Source organism: Lucilia cuprina, chromosome 6 (genome assembly GCF_022045245.1).
Source record: "Lucilia cuprina isolate Lc7/37 chromosome 6, ASM2204524v1, whole genome shotgun sequence".
Lineage (NCBI taxonomy): Eukaryota > Metazoa > Arthropoda > Insecta > Diptera > Calliphoridae > Lucilia > Lucilia cuprina.
The window spans coordinates 62911603-62928534 of record NC_060954.1 but is presented as its reverse complement, the minus strand read 5'-3'; the positions used below and the strand labels follow the sequence as shown (position 1 = coordinate 62928534).

Genomic DNA, 16932 nt, shown 5'->3' with positions numbered 1-16932 from the left:
CGCAGAGTCTTTGTCTTTTACATTTTTTTGTTTTATCACTGACACCAACCAATTGAGAAAACGAACATATTATTGTTTACAATATTAAGTATAACATTTATTTTCCGTTTTGCTTCTTTTGCTAATATCGTGTGTAAAATATTGTTGTATGTACTTCAAGTTAAAAATAAATATTTATTTGTTTTTTTTTCAACATATTTTTAACAACATCAATAAAAAAGAAATGTTATTCAATTAACAGTTGCATAGAAATATTTAAATATTTATTGTTTCTGCTTAGCTATTATTATTATTATTCTTGTTATTGTTGTGTGGTTTTTAAGCTTGATTATTGATATATTATCACAAAAATATCAGTAAAAAATATTTGTTTTTCGCATTAAAAAAGGAAACATTTCAAATCAAAGAAACTGAATAATATAAATGTGTTTGTTGTTATTTATACTTTTTTATATAATAATTAAATAGTACATTCGTTTTTGTTTTTAGAAAGCTGATCAAAATAATTAATGATTATGAAAGTAAAAAAAAGAATAAAATATAAATAATAAAAAATATTGTATTTTGAATACACTTGTGCGCGCATTTACCGTTTCATTCTATGAAATATTACGATGAGATTCGATTGCTTCAAGCAGTTTTTCGCGACGTTTTTTTAGGGGCATCATTATAAGTTTATGTTGTTGTTCGCTGGAATTAAACAGACCCAATACCTTCTTTCCCTCCTTCTTTAAGAGAATTTCTACTCCACGATCAGAACTGCTAACTCGTTCAATTTCTGACCACAAATATGTCCATTGTACCTAAAGTATATGGAAAATTAAGAATAAATATGTGTGTATGTATTTGAAATTGTTATTGTTTTTCTTACACTCCATGATCCAAACATGTCATTGCGTGTTACATAGATAATACGATGATTCGAAACCACAACATATTCCTGTTTTGTTATAATTTCCTCACAATGAACAAAGTTATCAGTACTTGCATATTTGCCTTTATCAATTTCTCTATAATGTGTAGAAGAAAAAAGATCAGTGCTACATATACTTTCCTGTTTTATTTATTTATATTATATACATACTTAAGCAGTTGATTGCCTTTAGCTTCGTCCAAACAATATTCTCTTAATATCTTATCTTCATGTATGAAGCGGGGAGGTCTTAGGCGTCTTGTCTCACTTTGTAATTCAGTGGCACGTTTTACGGAATCAAAGGTACCATGGGCAAAGTCAACAATGCCTGCGGTAGGCCTTGTTACCAAGCCTATTGTTCCTTTGCCGAGGCCTTTGAAAAAGCCTTCAACACCTTCTTCTTTGGCTCCAGAAATAGGCTTTGTTACACAACCGGTAACACCGTCCACAAAGCCCTACAACAAATAACAACAATTGCAGAGTTTCATTTTAAGATTTCTTTTAGTTTTAACTTACCATTACTAAGCCTTTGCCACTGCGTGCCATTCCTTCCTGGAAAGTTTTCGGTTTAGCATTCATATTTTGTCGACGCTTCTTCTGATATTCTTCATCAAATGTTAGAACAGCCAATCCTTTGCCCATAGCGCCGGTTATCCTTAAGAAGAATAAAATAACAATTTACATTGGTTTCTTCATAATTTCGTTTTAAATTTTACTTACTTAGATACTGCTCCCGCAGCACCACCTACTGTGTGACCAACTAATGATTTCACACCTAAAACCAAACCTTCTGCAAATTCGCCAGGTCCCTGTATAGCTCCCTATAGTAAAACATTGATTAGCTGGGTTTATAATTTCCTTAAAATGTTCTACTTACTTGGAAAGGTTCATAGAACAAATCCTCAACGCCTTTTTTAATGCCAATTACCAGGCCATAGGGATTGCCCAAAACATCTAAGCCCAATACTAGGACATAAATCTGTTTTAATGCTTGCCCGGTATAATGCGAAGTAATTTCGGAAATTAGTTGTTCTTGTGTAAAGAAACGATACTCTCTTTCGAAGAAGGCCAAACGTATAACGACATCATTAACATCGGTTAGTGTAACACCAACGCCTTGAACTAACTTCGAAAGGATGCCAGGAAGAACTGAAGTATCAACACCAGCCATTGAGAAGCTTACGTGAACTTTCATTGGACCCAGATGTAAATTGTCATAGAAATTCTTTTGTTGTTGTTGGGATTGTATCTGTACTAAATCGGATAGAGGCCGTACAATGGTATCAACATCATCCTTAAAAAGTTTAGCCTCTCGTTCATCGTCCACAGTGTTTGTGAAAAGTTCAGCTATGGCCATTAGGAACACTAGATCCACTTTGAAATGGAATTCCTGCATTAGCATTTTGGCATATTTGTATTGTTTCACATTCGAATGAGGCACAACTCTCTCAACAATACTGACTTCAATGATGGGTTTGAAGTGTATTGTTTTAGCCAAGGTTTTCGGAGGTGGTATAGGAGCCAATACAACAGGGAATATGCAGTCAGTAAGTTGATTGTCCAACTGGATGCGATTGATTTTAGCATGAATTTGCGATTGGAATGGCGATGAATTCAAGGCAATCCATACACCAGGTTGGAAATAACGTTTTATATCACGTGTTACATTGTTCTTAACCATTTTTAAACTGTCGAAATTAATCTAAAAAATTAAACAATAATAATTAGGTTAAAATAAAAAAGGAATATGAAGAAACATACCTGATGTTTTCCCTCCAACATATAACACTTATCAGTAACACCATGTACACCTTTATCTACTAAATACTCCTGATAAAGTGCTTCCATCAAAGCAGTATCGTGCAAACTTAATTGCTTAAAACGTTTTTTATTCTCCTTTTTATATTCCCATATAACGCCTACAAAAGCAATAATCCAGTTGTAAGTTAATGCGTTTCTTTTAAATAATTATAAAAATGAAAAATAGACCTACCAGAGCTTGTTATACCCAAATATAAGATATCAACACCAGTCTCATTGTTAATTAGTGATAAACCAATGCCATGAATTTTTACTTCAATCGATTGCGTTATACTCTGCAATGCAGTTGAGGTTTCTGACTTGGTAACTATTTCCTCACATTCAGTAAATAGTATCACTCTTTGTAAACCGTCCAAAAAGGAAACCCAATATACTTTTGTGTTATCCTCCAAACTGCAATTATAATTACAAAAAAAAAAAAAAAACAAGAACAATTATATATGGCAGCCTTTTTAAATTTTATATTTATGTCTATGTGTTTACTACTTACGTTAAATTACCAATACCATCTCGCCTCAGATCACTTTCTAGGCTATTTTCGCCAAACACCAACAGCCTATCTCCAGCTGGATTGGACCAGGTGTAAAGTACTTGTTGACGCTGTTGCAAAACCATTTTGTTATCAACTCCCTTTTCATGGTAATAAATGGGTTTTCTGGTATGGTTAATAAGAAGACCAGGAGCATCACCTGGATTATATTCAGTAAATGTTATGTAGATGCCGCCTTCCGTAGTTTGTACATCTACATTTATACCACCATTCTAGAAAGCAGCAAAAAATCATTTTAATAAATGTATTTAACAAAAAATAACCGATTTTACCTTATTAGTATTAAGTTGTAATAAATTACAAATGGGCTCTGAATATTTAAAGGGTACAGTACGTTGGCCATCGACTCTAGCCACCATCATATGATCAGAATCATTTTTGGGCCACAATGGAAAACAGCCATTAGGTAATAACTGGTTGAATTAATGAGAAAAATTATATTAATATTTAATTCATTTAACTTAACTAAATTAACTAAAAATTACCTTTGTCCAAGGATCGCCAGGTCGGGAACTCTCTTGAATTTCAATAACGTAACTACATTTGTTGGTTATGGTGTAATAAGGAATAAACGTAATTTGTTTCGTTAAGGAATTTTGCGTTAAATGATTATGGACACCGATCTTTATGCATAATAATAAAATATAAAGATATTTTAAAAATATCATCGAAATAAATTACAATTGAAAAGAAGTTAAGATCGTACCTGATAGGTTTTATCATTGGCTTTACAGCCAACCGAACCAGTTGAACCAGCCACATCCAAAGGTATTTTATTACTCCATTCGCCGTTTTCAACTCTAATTGAACAACTCTTTTTATCAAACAAATACTTATCACGCAATGAAAACAGTATAGGTCCATTATATTCGGGTGGATGGTACAATACTTCTACAGTTTCACTATCCGTTTTATAGCTTAACATCTCGCCGGTCTTATTGATTAACCAGAATGGTGAGAAGAGTGTTATTAGCAAACTGCCATTACGATCTTCAAACCTATTAAAATTAATTGTTTAAAGTAAATATTTTATGTATAATGTAAAAAAAAGCTGCACAAACATACATAACACACAAATCCATGCTCATTTTAGCATCCGAATCGTAAGAGTTAAATTTCCAATTGGTAACATCAGGATGATTTTCCGAAATTTCAGTTGTACATGACCAATCACGCTCCAAATATTGAATCATCTAAAATTTTTGGATACATATTATAATGAAGCATTGAATTGGAATTGGTGGTTCTTATAATTTCTTACCCTTATGACTAAATAGCTTTTGGAGTCTTTGCTACGTCCTGCCAATTTGACTGTGGGCAAATGTAAAACACTGCCGGCTTCAATGTCCTTCTCGCCATAATCTAATAAGTCTTCTTTTACGAATGAATGATCACTTTGGTGTAGAGGTTTCTTACTATCGGTATCAGTTTCGGGAGTCGAGGTAAATGATTCTTCTGTTTGTACTGCCAAATTAGATACTGTTTCACGCACTGAACACCCGGCTACCGATACTGTTATATTAATAGGCAAAGCATTACGGAGATATACTGGTGGTCTTAAATGCAAAGTATAGTAGGCACTCATTAATTTAAATTTATTTGAGTGTTCATGGTAAATTTCGGTTTTTTCGCGACTAACATTTATAAAGAATGGTTCAAATGTCTCAATGGGATCACATTGAAGATGACGCATATAATTCATATCAGTAGGACAGTCATCCCATTTGATGCCCTGAACTGATGTATGATAGTCCTGTTTAAAACAAAAGAAATCTTTATGTTTGTAATTCTTCAGTATTATTCTGGTCTTACCTCAATTGCAAAATGCAAATATTTGCCTTCTGAATAGATGGCATGCAAGGGTACATGATAAACTTTACCAGGTTCAACGGCACCAACAAGTATCATTTCCTTAGTCTTGGCATTCATACGCAGAACTTTTATAGAAGTCGTAAAATGATTTTGTATCTAAACGAGATATAAAGTATTGAAAAGCTAAACCACTAAAATTACCAGGCCACACTTACATTAACGACGCTGTGTATATTGATGCTGGTGGTGCCGTATTCGGAGTTAACTTCAGAAACAATACCCCAAGGATCTTGATTAGTATCACGGAACAGAGAAAAGTAGCGTTTATCCGACTTGGAAACTGGTAATACTAATTGTTTTTGTATATGTCCCACCTAGAATTTAAATTTATTTTAATTGACCAAAACTCACTGCTAATATTATAGAAGACATTCTTACCGTAACATAAATATTATATTCTTCTTCGTCTGGATTCTGAATGGTGGCCAAGTTTTTAGTTTGTAAATACGCCTTACAGCCAGGAGACAAAGTGCAGCACTTGATCGAATCAGCGGTAACAGTGCAAGATAAATCATTTTTGAAAACTATGGAGCCATTTAGGGTACTTGTTCCATTTGAGTTTGGAATATGACATTCATGTAAAGTAAATATGCCAGAGGCAAAATTCAAGTTGATATCGAACCCTGTATCGTTTTCAATCACATATGGAGCAATAACATCTGGTTTCATTAGACCATTGGGATCCATAGCTTGCCCGAAGGCCTCGCCTAATGTACCAATTAAATCTAAGAATGTTTTGCTAACTGTCATTTCCAAATTTTCCTCCGAATGTATTTTAATTGTTGTAGTTTGATCCACTTTATTTTCTTCAAATTCTGAAGGATTCTTCTCAATTCCAAGATTAAAATTCAACTCCCAAGGCGAAAATATACGCTCACCATCTCTCGCAATGTGTTCATTTTTCTCGATAACTGGTTCCCATACGGCTAATGACTGGTTATAGTAGTTCATGGTGAGAGTTAAGGAACCATTTACACTTAAATTGCTACTCCAATCGTTAGCAATAGCATTCAAACAGGTGTCCATAGAAATTAAAGGTGTTGTGTAATAACCAATACCCGCTTCCAATACCAGCATTATGCTTGGGATTTCTATCACACAACGTTCCGTCTTGACACTGCCACAGGTACTAACCGCTTGCTGGGCATCCAAAGTTTCTAAAGCGTCTTCAGCTGGTTCTGTAGAAAAAAAATTTAGAAATTCCGTATTGTTATTTTAAAGAAAATCGTTTAAATTACCCGCTTTAAGGAACCAATAATCATGTTCATTATATTTCTTTGGTGTCCAAATATCGCTGTAATTCTTAGCTTCCAACATCTTAGTCTCATCCGTTTCGGCAGTGTTTATGGTCTGCATGGCTTTGTTAAATAATTCCAGGGTAGCTGGAGAAATATTTATAATAATTTCACTTGTTTTTAAACTTATGTGCATTCCATCCTCTTCAGGTGTAGAACCATGTAAATTTATAACACATGGATGTAAAATGTAATGTCTTGTAGCTTCTCGTCTTTCAGGCATGAATGAACACATGTACATTTTCAAACCATCAATGTTTCCATTAATAAGTTGTTTTTCACCTATAGCTCGATATATGAGTTTTGCTTGCATCTACATTGAATTGAACAGAAGATTGTATTATAAATAATAGTTACTCGCATTTAAAAATGTTTACTTACATTAAATATAATAGAACTGGTATTCATATCTTTAAGTGTCTCAACTAAAATAATATCTGGTTCATCGATAACCAATGTTAAATTCATTTTATTAACAGCTTCATTAGATTCTTTTGCTTCACGCGCCACGGCTATAAAAAATAGGTGAAATATAGAAAATTGAAAGATTTTAAATAAAACTGTAAACTTACTAGCTACGGTGGCCAGACTTTTCAATTGTGTAGACTGTTGTTGTGTAGATGGTATTACTTCTGCTGGTTTCTCTTTTGCGATTTCTATATACTCTTCTACATCAGGTGTTTTAAAGAACTCGGACAGTTTTAAGAGAAAATCAACACACAATATAAGATCAAAACTAGAAATTCGCACATTGGCTACGGTGTCGTTCTGCTTAAGGACCGCTGTAATATCTAACATATACTGTGAGTCCTTGACACTTTTTTCACCTGCCTCGTAGGCCATATCTGAGGATTGTGCATGTTTTTCTAATTCTGATCCAAACCAGTCTTTTCGACAAAGATATTTGGTAATTTCACTAGTGTTGCTTGGTCTTGTATCGTCCAATTGCATATTGCAGAGAACGATGTTTGTTGTCAATGTCTCATCCATAAGTTTGGTGCCTTTCAATGATATAACATACAATCCAAAGCGAGCTAGTCCTTCATTGACGCCCGTCATTAGGTTAAGTACAACACCGTCCAACTGTATATTGAATTTAAACTGTTCACTGATCTTCTCCTGATGCGAGACCTTAGCACGCATTTTCTCTAAGAATTGGTCGCCTGCCTTTTTGGCTGGACTATCTATGGGAGTTTTTGGTGGAGATATGCGAGGTTTTTGTGGAGGCTCTGCCACAACAGTGGGAAATTCGTTTACACCCTCTCTCATGTTGCGGTTCAATATCGACATTATCAAAGCATAGTCATCCATAAAAAGATTAAGATCAATACAGCGTAATCTGCCCGATATATCCATTTCGGGAAGATTTTTATACCAGGAAAATGATAGGTTGCGTTTTACTACAAGCGTGAAACTAGTAGGATCTAAAATGTTAACTTTCGATTTAAAACCAAAATTTGAATCTACGACATCTAAAGAGTCTGAATCCAGCGACTGGCTTTGATATAGGTGTGATTCTTCTAAAATGTTAACTCGAGCCAATCTCATGTCTTTAAGCATCAATTTAATTTCGTCCATAACAGCAGGACCTTTGTCACTACCTGGTGTCGATATGTCCGTGATGACGTTACTCATTGTAAGTTGACCTAAATCCAAAGCAACAGCTTCAAGACTCTTCGAGTCTATGGGGACTATAATAACAGGAGCTTTGATCTAAAATATAAAAATACGAGGTTTACAAAAGACATACTAACAGAGGTTAGAAAATTAACAACCTTAACATTCAATTTCATGCGAGTGGCCTTTTCATACACGGCAACTGCGTTTTGTTTGGCAGCATCAGCTGCCATGGCTCCAGCATTGGCTATAGCTTGTTGAGCTGCTTGGAAATTATTCATAAAACTTAATACCGAATTGACAAACCAATTCACAAAAACGATCTTCATACAACCAATTTCGACATTGATTTTCATGTCATCAGAATTGTAATTCCGCGTTTCGTCTAAATTATATAAGACAACATCACATTTGAGAGCATCTTTTCCAACAATTGACAAAATGTTGGAGTGAATATTAAGGGGATTCATGTCGTTTATTAAAATATCTTTTAGGCCAATCTGAACTTCGGTATAAGAAGTTTTCAAAACTACGCCTGCATATAAATGGTTAACTTTTAATGATGCTATGGAACGTTTTTTGCATGTTAATTCTAAGCCAACTTGGTCTAAATTGGCTTCAATTTTCATTTTTATGCTCTCAACAATATTCTGAGCAGTTTTGCGACTTCTGCGCGTCATTGTTTGGGTAGGTGAGGCATTAGTGGTAGAGATCGAAGTTTTTCGTTCAAGCGTTATTTCAGCCTCTTCAGCAATGCGTGCCAATCGGTCTACAAAACCATCAGCGGCGCCCGCCGAAGCTATACGATCTTTATTCTGATCAATTTCGACCGGTTTTGAAGAAGCAGTTATCTTTTCAACTTTACGCTGTAATTGGTTAGCTATTTCCATAATATACAAAAGGTTTTCCTGGTGCAATATAACGTTTAAGGTGGCAAAGTTAATGCGCGCCAATTGTTCAATGGATTTGTATTTAGTAATGAAATCTGGGGTCGATTTATCTACTGCCGTGAAAGTAACGTTAAGTAGAGATTTTCCAGCTGTAGTAAAGCCTGGAGTTTCGATAACAACAAGCTCCTCCTCCTTTTTATCTCGAGTTTCATAGGATGTAAGACTGATTGCTCCAAGTCTAGGGAAAGTGGTGTATATATAAAATTATTAGAAGGTATTAAATATATAAATATATTTGTGTAGTAAATAAAAAACTACACAAATAGAACCTTTTTAAAAAATATCGTAAATATTAAACAAATTTTTAATTGACCAATTATAAAACATAAAAAATTATATTTAAACATGCTTAAACATACTTTGCTTGAGCCACCATCTCGAATGTTCTCTGGGCCATGTACACTTCCAACTGCAAAACCTGGAAGGCCAATAATTTTTGAGAATCCTGATGTGTTAGGCTTACAGAGCTTCGCGTGTCTAAAAATTCGGACTCTTCCGAGTGCTGTGAAGGAGTGTTGAAATCTGCTGAATCGTCACTTAAAGGAGAATCAACGTCGAATGAAGTCCTGACTAAAGCAATGCTGAATTCCTTCAAAGCGAAATGTACTTCAAGACTAGTGTACTGCACAACTTCAGGAGTTAATGAGGTAGCTGCAGTTGCTGATAAAGTTTTACGACGTTCATCCTGATTTAAAAATTGTGGTATTGAACGCATAAGTGTCGATTGGCTTGCACTCTTTAAGAGATTTGTTTTAGGTTGCTCTGCTGGCTTTTCTTTTTCGGGCAATGGTATGCTCATGGCCACTCTTAAGGCTTCAAAAACTCGATCCTCTGTTAAATTTAAGTTAATTGATGGAAGAAGAATATTTATTTTTGTCTTTGGCAAACGGGGATCATCATCAACTACACATAGTTCAGCATCAACTAGAACCGATGTTGGTCGCAACAAATGCATGTCGGAGATAATTAATTTTCTCATACACAATTCCCAATCGTCTTCTGGTTTAGAAACCATTATCTAAAATAATGCAAAAATATATATTTTTTCGTACTTTTCGCTGTAAATCCAAAATCTAACCTGTATGTTTTCAATGGAGACATTATAGCGATCATATGCTTTTTCCATTATCATCTGTAGTATTTCGTCCTGATCTTTACCGCCCTGATGCATGGTTACAACGTCTTTCGATTTGTTTCGATGTGGAGCGGATGATATTTTAAATTCACCCAATCCTATAACTACCAATGATTGTTCGCCAGGTCTATATTTGCCTCCCTGGGGCAATATTAAAATGTTTGGCATGAAAGTTATATCGACCTCAACAATAGCATGACTTTCAATCATATATTGCATTCCAGTGGCAGAACGTTCTTTAAAATCTGATATTTTCAAAGTAGCAGCACCTTCCAACTCGGAAAGGTTTACTTGCTGCTGTGGTACAAAGACGCCCATTAGTTTCAAAATTGTTTCCGCATCGTAAACAATTTCCAAAGGACGCGCTGTTACTTTAATTCGTTGATCACATTGTTTATCTAGGGGATTCGTTTCGAAGAATATATCTAGGAGATTGTTTTCATCTGATATTTTAGATTTAATAATTGTTGGCGCAATGCCTTCTTGCTCCAAACCTGTCAAAGCTAATTCTTTCATACCCACACAGACACTGAAAAAAAAGCAAATATTTCATAAACATTGAGAAACATAATTATAAACTTGAAAATATTTTTTATTACTTAATAGCGCTTGCAGCCGGCCGCTGCTTAACCGTACAGGTCGTCATATTAAGTTTGATCAACATTAAGGTCTGCAAAGAATGCCAATCGACTGAGCCGCGACCATAGGTTTTACATAATTCCGAATCATCGTAGAGACCAATTTCTAAAGCTTTTAGTGTGAATTTCATATGAATGGCTTCATAATGCTCCGGCAACTCCAAAGGAGCCATATTATCCTCATAACCAATCGCCTGATGTAGTTTACGCTTCTCTTCAGGTGTCATGGCAGCTTGAATGCTTATTTCTAAATCGGAACGTTCATCTTCATTCTTTTTGCCCCGACCAAACCAGCCACCAAACCAAGACGATTTTGCAATTGCTTCCTTTTTCAATTCTTCCCCTTGACGTAGTCGATCGACTTCAAGCTGGACACGCTTGCGTATAAGAATCAAATTGAAAAGATCTAATTTTTGTTCAGCTATTGTACAGGTGGCTTCCACTGTTGCCGATGGTTTTTTACTGGCACAGCGTTCTTTATGGGCTTCGGCATAGGTTTTACACAATTCTCGATGCTCTTTTATATGTTCCCAAGTCCAAGACCTATTCTTCTTGCGAACCTGTTCTTCCAAAACAGAGTGTATAGCAAACTTCCACCAGATTCTGGCATTACCCTTGTAACCTAAAATTATTTACATTTTTAAAGTTTTGATATGGCAATTTGATTCAATATTGTATAATACTCACTTTTGTTGTAGGGTCTATATTTTCGATATGGCACTGCCAATTGAAATTGATTCATATCATCCAATAAACCAACGATAAGTTGAAATTGTGTGCTTGTCACACCAATATTAAGTTTTTCCATTTCCAGTGTTAGATCCGTCTTTGGTATAGTGAATGGAGGACTATCTCTGTTAGGGTCGGAATTCAATAACAATTTCGCGACAGAAGATATAGGTCCCAATACTGAAACATATTGTCATTAATGTTGAACTTCCCCTATATATACATATTTAAAATTTGAAGTTTTATCTGCTACTTACAAAAGGAATATTGTGATGGAGTCTTCGTTTTACTTGCAATGTTACTTCGAAATAGTTCCTTAATTTCATTTTCAGATCTTGTAGCGTATGTATCAGCATTACAGTTCATATACACGGACAAACAATCCAAACTAGCCAACTTGAAAACATGACGTATAACACCGTCAACGAAGCACTTTTGCCAATTGGCGTCTGTAGTAAAGATTTCGAAATTGTTCAGGGTTATACCGAAAGCAAATGGTCTTCCTATTTTCGAATTATCCTCATATCTGATATGAACATTGGCGATTTTTACTTGAATATTATTAATTGTACGAGCAACCAATTTTTCAACATATGAGGGATCTGCTTTATTTTCATCTATATTTCAATGATAAAAATATATGTAACTTATGTAAATGCTATTATTTATAGGATGCAAAGTTTTACCATACCTTTCACTAATTCCTTTTGGAACGCTTCGTCAATGGCTTTTAATGCAATCTGTTTTTGTTCCAATTCAAGTTTTTGCTCTTTCTCCGCATCATAGGGCACACTCTGCTTAGGTGATACCAGCAGGAATAAATCTTCGATATGTGCCACAACGGGTTGACTGTATATAGACTTCCATGGTATTTGTAAAACAAATTTTCCCAAATGTCCATAAACTAATTGCACTGGAAGATCTAGATCATCCAAAGCATTTTCTCGTATTCTTAAGTTGTTTAAAACAATATCACCTAAAATTAATAATAAAATACGAGATTTGTTTATAAATATAAAATGTGTGGTTTTTTGGCCTTGTAGAATTTGCAACACAATAAATATAAAATAGAAAAGCACTTATTAACTATTATTTTATTAAGAGAAACACAATTTTATTTTTATGAATTGCTTTTAAGTTTTCCCAACTTTGGTAATTTACAAAAATACTTTAACACTCATGAAAATTTGAAATTTATTTTAAAAGGTAATAACTACGAAATTGAAATATTTAGGAATTTGGTCTAAATTGAAATAAAGATTATATTGAAAATGAATTTTCGTAATATGGAGATTATTTTAAAAGTTTTACAATTTTTTCGAAAAAAATTTTAAATTTTTGAAAATTTAAAGCCATGATCAAACTGAAGTATATTTTATAAGTTTTAGAACATTACATTAATTTGACATCATACCGAGTAACAAAATAAAATTGCACAAATTTTAATGCCTGTCGAATAGGCTCAGTTATTTTATCTGTTGTTCCATTGTATAAACAATATTAATACTCAGGAGAACTGGGTTATATGTATCAACTTAAAATGTTATCAGTTAATTTAAAATTACTTGAATAACAATCTGCACTCGAAAGTGTATAAGCAAAAACTTGTGAAATTGTATTCCAATTGCATTCAGAATAAACAAAACGAAAATAAAACAAGTAGGAAAGTATAGTCAAGCATGGCCGACCATATGATAACCTACACATGAGTATATTTTAAAATTAATTATTTTTCATAAAGAAACTTTTATGTTTTATCTTATTTCCAAAGTATCGATAAAAACTAATTTTCTTAACGAGCCTTTACATGGGAGTTAAGGTCAAACTTATTAATGCTTATTAAGTTTAGAAAAAGGATATATTTTAGTTAGTTATGTAGAATTTCATTGCGATACTAAAGGTTATAAATCAATGTTGTACGTTTAAGACATTTTTAAAAGAGGCTTTGTATGGGGGCTAGGTTTAAATAAGGGCAGATCATTACAAAAATCGGCAGTATAATTTTTAGTTATATAAAAATTATTTCTGCTAATTTTTATATCAAATTGGGAGGTATTATGGGGTCAAGGGGACTATTTTCAATAGGCTTCCACACAAAAGTTTATATGGACAGCCAGCCTCACGGACGGACATGTTATAATCGACTTAGAAAGTGATTCTGAGTCGATTGGTATACTTTAAGGTAAATGTAGGATCCTTATTTTAATGCGTTACAAACGTCAGCACAAACGCATAATAATATCCCCCCACACTATAGTGGTTTAGGGTATAAATAGAGTAAATGCTGTTATTTTAAGAGTTAGTCATCAGTGTTATTTTCCAAACAAATAAAATTAAGAATTCCAAAATGACACGAAAATAATATATTACATATGTTTATGGCAGAGATGAAAAATGAAGATATTATTACAGGTGATTCAAATTGCAAACTTAACACACACTGGGAAAATTATTAATAAAACTTGGCATTATTTACACTATACGGTTTTAGTAATAATTTATAATATAGAAATTATGTATTTTTTTAAGTAACTATCATCTATTTTGATTTACTGAATATTATATTTGACATTTACAATACAAAACATAGCTATTAATTTTCTAAAAATATAAGCTTTTTTCAAATAATTCAAATCTAAAGTTGATTTTGCCAAATTTACTTGTAATGAATATTTTTTATGGTATGACTTACTGTAGTATACTTAGAAATAGATTCTTAGAAATAAATGGTTGCATTGTAAAGCTAAGCCCGGCATTAAAAAGCACTTAGTAACAGGAATTTTAAAAGTGTTTCAATTTATTTATAATTTAACGTTTGTCAACTCTTTTGTAAACTCTTTTTAAATCACAATAAATAAATCCTATAGTGCAATTTTGAATTTTGCGTTAGTTACGACTGTTTGCATTTTAGATAGCGATTTGTTATTCTTTTAATTGTTAAATTTTTAGTGTAATTAATTCATAAAATGAAATCATAAAAGAACTTTAATATCAAGTTACTGTTTATGTAAAATAGAGCATGATGAAACCCATCAAATTTTACAAAATATGTAGGTATGTATATACAAATATCGTGTATATATAAATATTTAAAAAAAAGAGTGTGTATGACCTCATACAACTTTTGGATCGGTATGAGCTTAAAGAACAATAAGTAGGTGCATGATTAACGAATATAAATATGTATGTATATCTAAATATACATGGGTTGGGTGCAAAATAACGTACACGAAGATTTCGAGTAATTAATAGAAACGTACTTGTTGCCCTCGAGTTATGTTATACACACATATTCTTAAAGAGACATATAACTAATGAACTAATTAAATAATATGCACTAGGCACTTTTAAGAAAATAGTTATGAACAGTGCAGATTTTTTAATGTCACCCTAATACACATTTATTTTTATAAAAAACAAATAAAACATGGAATAAAAATGTAACATTGTTCAATGATTTGTCTATATTGTTCAATGATCACAATTATTTCTTTAAATATTTGTACAATGTGCTCTGTTTAATAATAATGTTTTTTTAATTAAATTAATTTATATAAAAAAGAAGAGTAATGAGATACCTATATGGGTCATTCTACCGAAAACATAATTACCAATAATACAATAAATCGAGTTCTTATATTCCCATCAATATATACAAAATATCCAAAATTATTTCAAAAAGCAATTAACGAGGTTTATTATTAAAATTAAAAAAAGATCTGTTTGATTAAAATAAAGGGTTTGCTGAGTTTGATCATCACAGGAATAAATAAAAAAATATACTCAAACAGTATCAATTGCTGTTCTCATTTTGAAATTAGAACAATTCAAATGCGTATAACGACCATCACCATGGAATGAACCATATGTACACAAATTTTGGAAATTTCAGAAATATTGCAAATATTAATTTAATATGATTTAAAGCTTATTATTAAAAAACTAATTCAAGCATTATTTGAGATAAAAATTTTAAGGTAAAACAATATATTAAAGCTTTTGCTGTGACAGTGATTAATTGTATAATACGTTCAACCATATACATACATATATAAAACTAATTTTCATTCAATAAAAAATTAAATCAACCTAAAGGTGGCTTTAAAATAATATGATCCCAACAATTATAATAAAACATTTTTTATCTTTTAAATAGCTTTGCTCCAACACTATGTTTTGTGAAATATGATAGCAAAATACCTAATATCTAGTATACCCATATTAACATATGTAGGTATGTTTAACTGTAAAAGGCTTTAACTAACAACTCATTATACCTACCTATGTAGTATTTTCCTGCCATGGGTACACATAATTTTTAACAGCATTTTTTTAAATAATATGTTTTGAGCTTTTATTGCAATTTACAATTTTTAAGTAAAAACAAAAAATAAATTGTAGAATCTTTTTTAAAGCCACTCACATTTCAGATGACAATATGTAAATGAATTTCTATTGACATACGTAAATGAAAAGCAATGCGTATATTAAGTGCATACATACTTATTGTTTGAAAAAAAAAAAAACAAAAAAATATATATTTACTTACCTCCCCAAACACTTATTTTAAGTTGATTACTGTCAAGATTTTCAACATAATTGAAGAGGTATTTGTTAAGATAATGGGCAACAACAGATTCCAAAACCATCTTGAACTAGAATACCTCGTCAAAGGGCTACAGAACCTGTGTAATAAAATCAAGGTTTTTTCTTAAAGGCCACGAGGCCACACAATTATTTAACTTTGTTTTTTAATTAAATTCACTATTAAGTTTTATTGATGTTATACTAGCATTTGAAAATTCAACTTTTGGTCAAAAATAATTTAAATATTTTTATTGTTTGTTGTTGTTATTGTTTTAGTTTTAATACCATATTGAAATAAGCACAATGAAAGCTGAAATCCAAATACAAAATGTGAATAATATGCCTAGAAAAACAAAATACAATAAAAATATCTATAAGTTGTTTTTACTGCTGATGACATCACCAAAGTAATTTTTTTTCATTTGTTTTACTTTTTCTAATTTATTTTGTTTATTTATTTTTATAATAATTTTATGTTTAATTCATCTAACGGTAAAAAATAACTTAACACAGTTATACCACATATAATTATTTATTAAAATAATATGTACCACTATTATTATAAGTTTTTAATTTTGCACTAGAATATAAACACTATCGAGCACGTCTATCGAGGAAGAAAATTGAAAAATGACTGATGAGAATAAAAATGAAAAATCTTATCAAAACAATATGTAAAAAACAGCTGTGAAACGGGGTTGTCAGTTTTATCACCTTGATACCCAAATTTATATTAAAAATCGCCAAACTTGTTAATTTCGAAATTGTTCAGTTTTTTTGTATTGTCAAATCAATGTAGAAAGGAATTAAAATTTTATTGACGTA

General features: G+C 32.2%; 1 protein-coding gene across 4 annotated transcripts; it reads right to left on the bottom strand.

Moving 5' to 3' along the window:
* Positions 1-143: 143 nt before the first annotated feature.
* LOC111675946 (vacuolar protein sorting-associated protein 13) lies at positions 144-16736 on the bottom strand. 4 transcript variants are annotated; one of them, XM_046955160.1, is made up of 30 exons: positions 16659-16729; positions 16070-16450; positions 12212-12496; positions 11778-12137; positions 11479-11700; positions 10753-11413; positions 10097-10682; positions 9378-10036; positions 8227-9196; positions 7024-8164; positions 6833-6963; positions 6395-6764; positions 5535-6334; positions 5312-5470; positions 5097-5252; positions 4546-5037; positions 4350-4477; positions 3991-4282; positions 3770-3907; positions 3557-3697; positions 3225-3496; positions 2907-3127; positions 2675-2832; positions 1791-2615; positions 1634-1734; positions 1430-1568; positions 1085-1368; positions 872-1010; positions 591-803; positions 144-493 (listed from the first exon to the last, which is right to left on the bottom strand). In XM_046955160.1, exons 2-29 carry the CDS (start codon positions 16167-16169, stop codon positions 600-602), a joined length of 10134 nt encoding a protein of 3377 aa, XP_046811116.1. In that variant the 5' UTR covers positions 16170-16450; positions 16659-16729; the 3' UTR covers positions 144-493; positions 591-599. The 4 variants fall into 4 exon arrangements, with proteins under 4 accessions (XP_046811116.1, XP_023292597.2, XP_023292594.2 ...); XM_023436829.2 differs by having other exon boundaries at positions 483-803; positions 16070-16205; positions 16659-16736; XM_023436826.2 differs by having other exon boundaries at positions 483-803; positions 16659-16735.
* Between the last annotated feature and the right edge of the window lie 196 nt (positions 16737-16932).